The sequence below is a fragment of the Macaca mulatta genome, chromosome 12, assembly GCF_049350105.2.
Source record: "Macaca mulatta isolate MMU2019108-1 chromosome 12, T2T-MMU8v2.0, whole genome shotgun sequence".
Taxonomy (NCBI): Eukaryota; Metazoa; Chordata; class Mammalia; order Primates; family Cercopithecidae; genus Macaca; species Macaca mulatta.
Window position 1 is genome coordinate 111,698,310 of NC_133417.1, and position 13,456 is coordinate 111,711,765.

The window sequence follows — 13,456 nt, forward strand, 5'->3', positions numbered from 1 at the left end:
GCTGACTGTGTGTGTGTGTTTGTGTGTGTGTGTGTGTGTGTGTGTTAGTGCCAGTTGTAATTTGGATAATAATCTATGTGTGCAGTGATGTTTCAAGGTGGGAATAATGGCTATTTAGATATGTAAATAGTTTAGACTACTTTTTCCAAAACTTACTTGTTATTAAAATTCTTTTATCAGCTTTTCCTTATGTCCTAAAACCTCAGAAAATCTGTTTATAGTTCATCCCAGTTCACCCAAACATTTGAAACCTGGAAGAACTTAATGTTTTTTTTGCATGACTGGGCATTTTAACATACAATCTTTTAGGTAATTTATCAAAATAGCAAATAAAAAGTCTTAGATCTAGAGAATCCTAGAGTTTATCTTTTCCTTCTGGAGAAGTGACTATTAGTCTCTCTCATTTGATGCCTGTCTTTAAGCCATGTCCAAACCCATGTCATGAACAGTCAAATCCCATGACAATCCAACAGAAATAATACAGATAGTTCAGCATTGGCCTATGCACTGGAATGCACTAAATGACATTAGGTGTACGAAAGCATGTTGTGTGGTTTAAGGAGCCATACAAATGTTAGCTGTTTTTTTCCTTAGGACAACAGCAGAATAAAAGTATTTAATTACTTCTATTCAGGACCTAAACTTTTACGATTATGTCTTTAGAAATCTAAACATCTTAATATGACAAAAGCTAATGTTATCTGATATGGGGAGGTGGTTAATAAATGTTGCTATTATAATTGATCCTATTAAATTTAATGGGTAGCTATATTGGTTAATTTAAACTTTAGAAAAAAGTAAATTATCTGGTAAGTGGAGATCTTGGTCTTCTCTTGCAGAGAGGTATTCCAATGTAAGAAACAAATTAGGTTTTGTTTTGGAATTATACAAATAACTGTATAGAATAGCTGCATTCAAAAATCTTTAATGTGAAGTTAGGAACATAATTCAGAACAGTTCTGTGTGGGGATGAATGTGTCAATGTTTTGTTTTGTTTTTGTTTGTAGACAGAGTCTCACTCTGTTACCCAGGCTGGAGTGCAGTTGTGCAATCTCGGCTTACCGCAGCCTCTGCCTCCTGGGTTCAAGTGATTCTTCTCCCTCAGCCTCCTGAGTAACTGGGATTACAGGTGCACACCAACACGCCTGGCTAATTTTTGTATTTTTAGTAGAGATGAGGTCTCACCATTTTGGCCAAGCTGGTCTCAAACTCCTGACCTCAAATAATCCACTCATCTCGGCCTCCCAAAGTGCTGGGATTACAGGTGTGAGCCACCGCACCTGTCTGTGTCAGTGGTTTTGAACAGATAAAAATAAAGTGTAAAGTTGGTGTATAGCCAAGAACCATGGTTTCAAATGTTGTATTTCCTTTGAAGACACTGTTTCAGGTGGTTTGCTTTGAGGCTGCAGTCAAATAGATTAGACAACATCAGTGTGTGTGTGTGTTTTTAACTCTAATTTTAAATGAAATTTATCACTAATGAAATGTGGAATTGGTAGAAGATTGAATTTTGCAGTTTTTTATGTGATTTTTATTATTACACTTGATAGATTGATAGTATTTGTGAGTCATTATGGTACGGTTGGGAGTTTATTCTTCAGAGCCAGGCATACACGGATTTCTGACCCAGCCCGGCTTGTTAGACTTTGGACAAGTTATTTACCTTCTCCAAGCCTCAGTTCTCTCATGAGTAAAATTGAGAGTAACATTAGTAGCTCCCTCATAAAGTTGTAAAGGGACTAAGTGACATCATCCAGCTAAAACATTTAACATAGCATCTGGCACACAGTAGGTGCTAGATAAATGATTCCTTTTCTTTCTCTGCCTTCTTCTTGTTATTTTATTTTGATTATTTCCTGCATTCTTTTGTGTTTCTCACCAAATTTGGTACTACCTAAAATAGGATTTAAGAAGCTGCAGTTGTTGAGTTTGTAAGCCATAATAAGGGTAATATAAGAAACTCATCTGATAAAAAAATTGTTCCTTGGAAATCACCTTGAGATCTTTTGTATTTGAGATACAAAAGACAAGAGAAGTAGGAGAAAGACAGGTATTTTATTTGGGTGGATTACCTCCAAACGTGGGAACTTTCCTTGCATACTGAGCTTTCTTCATGCTGCAGAATAAGACTATTTTATCCTGCCAAGTTGTGGAACTGGGCTTACAGGAATCAGTGATGTAGGGACCCAGACCTCACAGCTGTATCCTTCTTCTCTTTACAAAGCAGTGTCATGTGGAGTCACGTGGAAGACTGGAAGTGGATTACATGGCAGACTGACTGGGATTTTTCTGAGTCAAAACACTTTTTTAAACAAACCTGGTACTAAACACTATGGAAAGTACTGGAAAGCCAGAAAAAGGTTTGAATGTTAGTCCCAGCTCTGCACAAACTGTTGTGTGACCTTGGGAAACGAGCTGAAACTCTGAGCCTTTGTTTCTGTAATTGCACAACAATGAGTTTGGACTCCTAGATGATCTCGGAGGTAACTTCTGGCTCAAATGTTTTCTAATTCTATATATATATTTTTAGGTCCTCCAGCAATTATATTAAACTTGTTTTCTATCTTTCTTTATCCAAGGTTAACTTGTGATAAAAGTAGAAATAGGAAAGAAAACCTTGGGAACAGCACAGGATTCCAATTCAGGGTTTGAATTCCAGTTCTGATGCTGAGCAGCTATGTTACCTCAAGGAAATCTTTTTACCTAGTGTATCTTGACTGTGGTTGCACATTTTATTAATCTGGGAGGATTTTTAAAAACACTGATGTTGAGCCCTAGTCTTGAACATCCTAAACACTCAGGGATTAGTAGACTATCAAAGCTCTCTAGGTGCAAAATAAATTAACAATGAGATATCACCTCACGTCTGTTAGGATGGCTACTATCAAAAAGACAGGAGATAAATGTTGGTTAGGGTGTGGAGAAAGGGAACTCTTGTACACTATCGGTGAGAATGTATTATGTTGGTGTAAAAGTAATTGTGTTTTTTGACATTACGTTTAATGGCACCATTACTTTTTTTGTTGTTTTTTTTTGAGACGGAGTCTCGCTCTGTCGGCCGGGCTGGAGTGCAGTGGCGCCACCTCTGCTCACTGCAAGCTCCGCCTCCCAGGTTCACGCCATTCTCCTGCCTCAGCCTCCCGAGTAGCTGGGACTACAGGCGCCCGCCACCACGCCCGGCTAATTTTTTGTTTTTTTAGTAGAGACGGAGTTTCAGCGTGTTAGCCAGGATGGTCTCGATCTCCGTCCACCTTGGCCTCCCAAAGTGCTGGGATTATAGGCCTGAGCCACCGCGCCCGGCCGGCATCATTATTTTTAATGGCACTTTGGCACCAATCACATAGATTAGTGCAGCCATTGTGGAATACAGCATGGAAGTTCCTAAAGAAATTAAAAAGAGAACAACCAGCCGGGCCCAGTGGCTCACGCCTGTAATCCCAGCACTTTGGGAGACTGAGACGGGCTGATCACCTGAGGTCGGGAGTTCAAGACCAACCTGACCAACATGGAGAAACACTGTCTCTACTAAAAATAGAAATTAGCAGGATGTAGTGGCACATGCCGGTAATCCTAGCTACTTGGGAGGCTGAGACAGGAGAATCACTTGAACCTGGGAGGCAGAGGTTGCAGTGAGCCAAGATCGTGCCATTGCACTCCAACCTGGGCAACAAGAGCAAAACTCCATCTCAAAAAAAAAAAAAAAGGAGAAAAAAAGGACAACCATATGACCCAGCAATACCTCTTCTGGTTATATACCCAAACAAAGTGAAGTCATCATCTTGTAGTAATATCTGCACTCTCCCGTGGTCATTGCAGCATTATTCACAATAGCTGAGATATAGAAACAACTGAGGTGTCTGTAAGTGGATGAATGGATAAAGAAATTATAATTGTGTATGCATGTAATTTTTTTCTTTCTTAATTGCTGCACAACAGATGCATGTATTTCAGGGTACATGTGATTATTTAATACATTCATATAATTTGCAAAGATCAAATCAGTTATACAACGAAATTTTTATCAGAGTTAAAAAGCAAGGTGATCCTGCCATTTGTGACAACACGGATGAATCTGAAGGTCATTATGCTAAATAAAATAAGTCAGACACAGAAAGAAAAATACTGTGTGATCTTGCTGATACGTGGGATCTAAAAAAAAAAAGTTGAATATATGGAATCAAAGACTAGAACTGTAGCTACCAAGGGTGGAGGGCAGCAGAGGGCAGGATGGGAGGGTGACTTAGGGGAGATGTCATCAAAGGGTACAGAGTTGTAGTTATGTAGGATGACTAAGCCTAGAGAGCTAATGTACAGCATGAGGACTATTGCTATTCATATTGTATTGTATACTAGAAATTTGCTATGAGAGTAGATTTTAGGCTTCTGCTACACATACAGGAATGGGTAGCTATGTGAGTGATGAATATGTCAATCTGCTTGACTGTAGTAATCATTTTACTATGTATATTAAAGCATCACATTGTACACCTACAATGTATAAAAGTTTTTGTAAAAAAGCTCTCTAGGTGATTTGAATGTGCAGGGATTGAGGACCCCTACAAAGAGCTGTGAGTCTTAGCATTCTTACCTCTTAGCTGGGAGAGCTCCTAAAAACAATAACGGTAACTGCCCTCTCTGTGTCACAATGTTGAGGATCACGTAAAATAATATAGATGAAAGCACTCTGCAGTGTGTAAGTGCACAGAATAATTAAAGCAGGCGTTGTTAAAGGACTTAGCCATTGCTATTAGGCAAGCGGAAGGGATTACATTAGCATATTAATTCTGTTTGCTGGGGTTCTAACCTTTTCATATGAAATTCAGCTGCTGTAGTTTAGCCCCCACCCCCACCCCGAGTAGGATGTGGTAATTTACTTCTATGGAAACTCCTAGCGCTGCTCTGTGACCCAGTGAGGACTTAATGATTACGTGTTGACTCAGTGATTACTCCTAATAAACACAATTCTTCCAAGTTTTGCAGAGCACATATTATCACCACGAATCACAAAGACATGCTCGTGTAACCCTTTGTGCCCAGCTTATAAACACACAAAACTGTTGGATAAACAAGCCTAATGTTTTAGAGTGGGGGAAAAATTAACTGTTTTCAAATTTATCTTATACTATCTGAATTCCTAATTAAACTCTGTTTAACATAATTTCCTTTAAGAACTTAATTTTAGGTTTCTTAAGTGGTTATCTTTCTTCGGATATTTTCATGCTTGACATTGTAACACATTTTTGTCTGTTCAACTACTCCCCTAGAAATGTCTGTTGCCATTATTCCTTTGGTATTGAATACTTCTTCTTTTCCCAGTAGTGTTGAAATTAGTCACACGGTGACTTTTGAAATTGTCCCACTTTGGCCTGGTCTTCAGAATGAGCAGTGGTGTAATTAACACAGACCTGCAGACTTGCAGATTTATTTTCATGAACTTGAAGGTTGCCTATAACATGAGGTGTGGCTCTGTGTCAGGAGTGTGTATTCCCTGCCGCGTGGCCACTCTACAGGATTGAGTTTGAGGAACACAGGCAGATCCCAGTGTTGACAGGCTCTGAGAAGGACTAGAGTGCATGTGTTACTCCATTCTCTGACCACTCATGCTGTAGCATCCATTCAGCATCCCCTACTCACAAGAAAATATAGCTTGGAAAACAAAAGAAATGTCTAGAATCTCTTTGACATCTGTATTTTTTTGGTGAATGATTTCTGACTTTTCTCCCATTATCTACATCTGAGAATTGGCTCCAAAAGAAGAAACACTTCTTTCCTAAGGAATCCCTTCAAATGATGACCATCTTTTGAGAATTTAGTGACTACTTACTGATTAAACAAATATCTAAATTACAATGGGGAGCAATCTTTTCTAGAATTAGAACCCTCTATATTGTGGCACATGCTTCCTTCCCTTTTTCTGCTTATGTGCATAGGACATAATACAGTTGATGAAAAAAATTTAACCTTAAATATATATATTTAATTAATATATATTGATAGATATTATATATACACCTTAAATATATATTATATATTTAATTAATTTATTTAATTTAATATATATTAAGGTATATATAATATATTAATATATTTTATTATATACTAATATATATTAATATATGATATAGAATAATATATAAATATATAATAATATATAATATATAATTATATATATTTAAGGTGTATATATGGTATATATTTAAGGTATATTTAAGGTAAATATATATATACATATATGTATGTAGAGAGAGAGAGAGAGATTTTAAAATGGCTAGCTGACCAACCAGGTCCTGTAGGCTGCATGGTTTTCACATCCTTAAAGGTTTGTAAAGAAAAAAAAATGCAGCAGAGACCATATGGCCCACAAAGCCCAAAATGTTTATCATCTGGCCTTGTACAGAAAATGTTTGCTGACTCCTGAACCACGTGGCAAGTACCAATAATGAAGCCCACTCACTTTTTACTTTCATGAAGAAATGCATTGTCTTTTCTCCTTTGAAGTATCCACTTCCACCGGTAAAATCAGTTTTCATAGCTATTTTGAAAGGAGGCTGAGAAACCTTCTCTAGCTGGCTCTGTAACACAGGCTGTCCCAGCGAGCTCCTGGGTATAAGCAGCTCTTGAGCCAGAGCTGCTGTTTGAGGCTTGTTCGTGCCCTTGCTGTCACTCCCCAGATCTCTCTTAGTATCAGCACCATCCACTAATTTGCTGCACACCTTCTTTGACCTTGGCTTTTTGGGCAAATGCTTATTCCATTCCAATTGCTCTTGTGAGTCTGCTTTGCTACCTTCCCCTGCTTTTTTACTTTTTTTTTTTTTTTTTAACCTTCTGGACCTCTCTTCTGTCATCCCCTTCTACTTTCTCCCCCAGCATCTCAGCCCTCTTGAGGCCAATGCCTCCCACATCTAATATTTCTATTTCTGTCCTTTGCTTGCTCCCGTCCAGACCCAGTTTTCTCACTGGTTGCAAAGTGGGTCCAGTTCTAGCACTGGAAACAGATTTTGGCAAATAGAGACCTTCTGATCTCCTCCCTCACAAGACCAATGGACCATTTTTGTGGACAGTATGATGACCCTTCCTGGGTATTGCTCATATGCACCCTTCATGGTGCTTACCTAGTGTCCATATTGCCTGGCATAATTTCCTTCCCATGGACCTTCTGGCCACCTGCCTTCACGTATGACTGCAGCATTTCTCCATGTCTGCCACTTTGACTAGATCACTCCAATGGTCCTCTGATGGCCTTAGGGTCCAACACACATTTGTAACCAGGGCCATAATAGCACTGAAGCTTCTGGTATATTTCTTTATTCTAGTCCAGCTTGCTGAATCCCTCCCTTTCCTACCTGTGAGTGCCTCTCTATGAATGCTGATTCGATTCCAGCTCTGGAGTCAGAGATGACCAAGATACAGCCTTGCTCTCGGTATTTTTTGATAGAAGAAAGATGTTATGCACATACATGAATACAGAGCAAAGCAGTAGGTGGTAAGTGATTAAGCAAGTCACTAAATGTTATGAAAGCACAGAGTGGAATATTTAGAAGTAAACTCTATAACAATAAAAATTCTGAACTACCTAATAAGAATATTACTAACTCTATCAAGTTGACCAATTAAATTATTTAATCAGTTAATATCTGATTCTGTTTTTAACCTTCCCTTAAATATATGGTTTAAAGACTAAACTTCCAGTAAATTTTTTCTAAGTAATGTACTATTTCTCCGACTCATTATTTCATTTACTGATACCTTATCTTGACTCTAGCAATGTCTGTAACCATTAAAGTTCTATAAATAAATGCAGTCTTTTGATTGTAGTATATAAAACAACATCCCTCTTTGTAAATACCCCAACCCCTTATTAGAAACTATATTGAGGCCAGGTGCGGTTGATCACGCCTGTAATTCCAGCACTTTGGGAAGCTGAGGTGGGTGAATCATCTGAGGGCAGGAGTTTGAGCCCAGCCTGGCCAACACGGTGAAACCCCATCTCTACTAAAAATACAAAAATTAGCCAGGTGTGGTGGCACGTGCCTGTAATCCCAGCTAATCCCAGCTACTCAGGAGGCTGAGGCAGGAGAATCGCTTGAACTTGGGAAGCAGAGGTTGCACTGAGCTGAGATGGCACTACTGCATTCCAGCCTGGGTAACAGAGCAAGATACCATCTCAAAAATAAAAAAAAAAAAAAGAAGAAGAAGAAACTATATTGAATCCTCATTCAATACCCCAAGTGCATGAAATAATGTGTTGTAACTGGTGGGTGTGTTTGGTTAGTCCAGGCTGGCTGGTAGGTTTATTTATTGGAACAGACTTTAAGAGGTTGTCACTCAATTGCAAGAGATACCTTTCAAGTAACTTGCATCTGGGTGCTTTGCACCTTTCATTTCCCTCTCCCTTCTCATTGCTTGTGCATCTCCTTTCTGGCTTGCTTTCTGTCAGGCTCTTTTTCACAATGTATGTTGTGTCAAATATAAAATCGGAAAACCTAGCCAGAGCATGCTTGACTTGAGGGAGACACCCCTAAGAACACTGACCTGTAGTGGGCACTCTAGGGGGGCTAGAGTGTTCACTAGCCTGCCCCAAGTGTGAGTTCTGCTTGTGTGTACTACCCATTTCTTTATTCATTTAGTATATATTTTCCAAGTGATTTCTCTGTGCCTCAGACACTGTGTGAGGTCCTAGGGACACCATGGTGTGCAGAAGGGAAAACTGTTTTTGCCTTCACATGGGGGAGGTAGCATCAATTACAAATTTACAGGAATAAATATGTGATAATAATATCCTAGCTCAACATAGAAAGGAAGTTATCTCAGTATTTACCTAACAGTTCTGTAATGTGTGTGTGTGCGTGCGTATATGACTTTCTTTTTTCTCTTTGTTAAGTGTGAGTGGAGAAGATGGCTAACACTGAGTTCTGTCATGGCCATGGCACTTTATACCCACATTCTTTCTTTTAATCATGGAATTCTCCACCCCAGCCCTCACCCCATGGATGTCGGAGTAAGACAACATTGTTATGACTCGGATTGTCATTGGGAGGGTGAATAAATGAATGCTTAAATTATGAGAATTTGGGGACAGAAATATGCCACAGACTCTTATTTGAAGCCATCAGATTTAGTGGCTGCGAACCCACCGAAGTTGGGGATTTACAGTTTTTACAGTAACGACAGAAAATGTCCCCTTTCCTCTGCAGCAGTCAGGACTGGATCTCAACAGAAATGTGTCCTACTAAATGCGTGCCCACCCCCTTGGTTGACAAACAACGGATTTCCCAAGATAGCTGCCACACACTCTGTTTCTAATCTCTGTATTGCTTCCCAGCCAGAATGTCTAAGTCCTTCCCGAATATGCCCAGTCATACTTTCTGAACTTTTGAGCAAACACCGTCAGGCTTCTTGTGCTTTCCTCAAAGACACCAGGCATGGGCAGGGAGGGCACAGGCCTGGGCGGAGCGCCCTTGCGCGGGGGATTCCTGCCACTCCGCACCAGCCTACGGTGCAAACGCGCTTCTCAGCCGCAGTCCCACTCGCTGCTGGCAATCTGAATGAGGAGCCGTGCTATTTTTACCTCCCCGGCTTCAATCCTTTATATTTACATGCAGGAAGCAAATAAATAAGGGATTGAGAAGGGAATGCATGGCCTTAGTTTATCCAGATCAGGAAGGGGTTGGAATAGGAGGGAGTATGTGAAGTCTGGGGTGGTGGAAAAGGCATGTGGACTTCGGCTGGTTGTTTTCTCCCGATCATCCCTGTCTCTGGCCTGGAAGCCCCCGCACTCTCTTTCTGCCCCTCTGGCTTATCCGTGACTGCCAGCTCCCCCTCCACCGCCCCCATCTTTTGAGGTACCACCCGTCACCTCTGATGTTGCTTGGGCTGCTGCATCACTCTGCTGCTTTCCCCCCTTCCCCGCCCCCCAACAAAGCATGCGCAGTGCGTTCCGGGCCAGGCAACAGCAGCAGCACAGCATCCAGCAGCAGCATCAGCACCCGAAGCCCCGCTCGGGCGCGCTCTCGGGGGGCGGGGCGCACGCCCGCTCCGCGCGTCCCCGCGCCGCTCGCTCCCGCGCGCCGCCTCAGCATCCTCAGGCCCGGCGGCAGCCCCCGCAGTCGCTGAAGCGGCCGCGCCCGCCGGGGGAGGGAGTAGCCGCTGGGGAGGCTCCAAGTTGGCGGAGCGGCGAGGACCCCTGGACTCCTCTGCGTCCCGCCCCGGGAGTGGCTGCGAGGCTAGGCGAGCCGGGAAAGGGGGCGCCGCCCAGCCCCGAGCCCCGAGCCCCGAGCCCCCTGCCCCCTGCCCCCTGCCCGCCGCGGCACCATGCGCGCCGAGCCGGCGTGACCGGCTCCGCCCGCAGCCGCCCCGCAGCTAGCCCGGCGCTCTCGCTGGCCACACGGAGCGGCGCCCGGGAGCTATGAGCCATGAAGCCGCCCGGCAGCAGCTCCCGGCGGCCGCCCCTGGCGGGCTGCAGCCTTGCCGGCGCTTCCTGCGGCCCCAAACGCGGCCCCGCCGGCTTGGTGCCTGCCTGCGCCCCGGCCCGCACGCCGCCCTGCCGCCTGCTCCTCGTCCTTCTCCTGCTGCCTCCGCTCGCCGCCTCGTACCGGCCCCGCGCCTGGGGGGCTGCTGCGCCCAGCGGTGGGTATGGCCCCGTGCCCTTTGCGTTGGCTTTCCCGCGGGGCCCTGCAGAGGAAAACGAAGGGCGCGCGGGTCCGTGCGCTCCAGTCTTGTTCCCGGCTCGGCCTTTCCTTCCCTCCCTGCGTGTCTTTCCACCCTTCTCGTTCCCAAACCCCCATTCATCCCAGTTCACTTTTGGAAGTCCATTTCTGTTGCATTCGCTAAAAACCCATTCCAATTTTTGTTGGTTCCACTGGGAGGTGTTTAGTGGATCCTGGGTCCCTCAGCGATCTCTGTGCAACTTGCGGAGGGGAAACCAGTGGATGGGAAATACAGCGAGGGAGCAAGTTGATACTTGCGTGGTGGAGCCTTAATGTGAATGCGGGGAGGTTGTAGTGATAATAGTGGCTATGGGCTGTTTCCTCAAATTTCCTACCCGGCATATTCAGTGCGGTTGGAATTAAGGTGGGGGAGGCACACTTCAGGGACCAAAGAATTAAGGTGCTGAAGACATACTTCGTGCACGACCTTTGGTTCTGATTTCTCAAAGTGCTTGTCATTATAAGGAACAATTAATATAATACCATGTTCAATACATTGATGATTGGAAATCACTGAAAGCAGAAAGCTGGCTTTGGCAGGAAAATAAAAAGAAATTGGAAAGCTGCCAGCATCTGTATCCCTACATAGCAAAGTATGTTTGCTCATCTCAAAGTTAAAAGAGAAGGGAATTGCCCATTTTGTTAAAAGAGTCAATTAACATTCGGTATCCATGAATTCAGTACTCAAGTTATCTTAGGAGCGTTCTTAGCTCTCGGATGGGATGCCACTAGGCAGAGTAGAGTTGTGCTTCTGTGCACTCAGAGAAGGGGTGGAGATCGGGGGCAGGACCCCTGAACATGTTCATTTAATGACTCTTCTTCCCTCAAGTTCATTCTACCCCCTCCCCCCCAACACTTAGAAGTGTGGATCTGAGTCTGACTAGAAATGTATATATAAGACATAAAACAAATAGTGCACAGTTGTATAAACTTTATTGGCTATTTATTAACCTCTCCAGGCCATTTTATTGTTGAAATAACTTGCTTTACTGTAGCTGTACTTCTTAACTGCTTATAAATGAAAACTTTGTGTTTGCAGTTAAAGGAAAAATGCATTTTAGTGCTTATGTATTTATGGGGTAAATATATGTGTGTTTGTGTATGTTTGTGTTTCCTGCTCCCCCAACCCGCTACCTCCACCAGCTCCGCGTTGGAATGAAACTGCAGAAAAAAATTTGGGAGTCCTGGCAGAGGAAGACAATACATTGCAACAGAATAGCAGCAGTAATATCAGTTACAGTAATGCAATGCAGAAAGAAATCACACTGCCTTCAAGACTCATATATTACATCAACCAAGACTCGGAAAGCCCTTACCACGTTCTTGACACAAAGGCAAGACACCAGCAAAAACATAATAAGGTAGGCAGGAGGCTGGCTATGCGAAAGTAGCTATCATGAAGAGTTTTCCTTTGATTTGATTTTCTGCCAGAATCTGATTTCACAAATTTTACTGCAGCATTTTATTAAGAAAGCAATTAATATTATGATAGGGGAGAAACTGGAACGAATTAACTTGGGATCTAGTGGGATAGGACTGTTGTTTCTCTTCTCTGACTAAATTGGAACTAGAATTTTCTGATACCTGAAATGATATCCATGTATCTTTCAGGTACATTGGGCACTGAACAGTGGTTAAGTGAATGTGTTTATGATTCTGACTTGTTTCTGTGAGGCTTTATGTAAGGGTGCAGTATTCTGCCTTGATACGAAACTGCCTCCCATGATATAAAAACTGCTTTCAATCTGCACATATAAGATTGCTTCAAGAAGCTATTTGGCTGCACTGTCTCCATCAGTTTTTCCACTTAGAAACTCAATGTTTAAACAGTCTGTTTCTTTAATTGATCAGTAGGAGGAAAAAAATTTTTTTCTGTTGTATTTTCAATAGGTAAACAATTTGACATTTAAAAAGATTACGGTGACTAGACACAAATATTTGCATAATATGAAGAACAATTTTGGTTGGCATAGTTCTTCAGTACCTAATTTGTATTGATTATGAGCGGTTGCTTTACTTTCAGGTTAGTTCAGAAAGTGGGACTCATATTTACAAAGGTGTCAGTAGAAGACAAGTATGTTTAATATCCAAAGAGTTTAAGGGATCTTTTTCCCTGGTTACTATTCTTTACTTGAATTAATATTATTTTGAACCCCGAGCTGATTTACACAATGGATTATCGGTGCCTCTGTCGTTTATCTGGAGCAGAAAATAGAGTCTGTATGTTAAATGTTTCCTTTTGACCTGTACTTGTTCAGGTGAGAACAACAGTTAACAGTTAACTGTCTAAACATCTAGAATTTAAGAAAGTATCTGCAGTTTACATCATTGTTTTTATTAGTTTTCTAAAATATAGGTGAGTGGTAACAGTATTTATTCCCATTTTACAAATGGGGAGCTAGAAATTTAAGGCTTTTGGGTGATTTTCCTATGTTATAAAGCAGCTAATATAAAATTCAGGTGACCTGAATGTTTAATGTTTACTATTTTTTACAAGTTAGGTCTTTAAGAAAGTGCTTCCTTCACCTTGAGTATTACTGGAGAGGTGAACTTTCTTTCACATTCTTTTGAAGTGGCTGCTACCCACCATGAGATAAATGTGTCTCTGATCTCAGCCAGCCCTTTTCTCCATAAGCTCCTATATAACTTAATGGGCTGACTAATAGGTCATGTCTAACTCATTTGCAATTAAAGGAAAAATGCATTTTAGAGCATATGTTTTTATGGGGTAAATACATTTTATTGATAGG

At 42.0% G+C, this 13,456-nt stretch overlaps 1 protein-coding gene across 3 annotated transcripts in view; it reads left to right on the top strand.

Moving 5' to 3' along the window:
• Positions 1–10,104: 10,104 nt before the first annotated feature.
• Positions 10,105–13,456, top strand: part of ADAM23 (ADAM metallopeptidase domain 23) — a 172,596-nt gene continuing 169,244 nt past the window's right edge. For all 3 annotated transcript variants that reach the window (XM_015110784.3, XM_001106619.5, XM_015110783.3), the window contains exons 1-2: positions 10,105–10,626; positions 11,850–12,067. In XM_015110784.3, the coding sequence (XP_014966270.2) occupies positions 10,413–10,626; positions 11,850–12,067 (432 nt within the window). In that variant the 5' untranslated portion in view covers positions 10,105–10,412. The remainder of the gene's footprint in view (positions 10,627–11,849; positions 12,068–13,456) is intronic.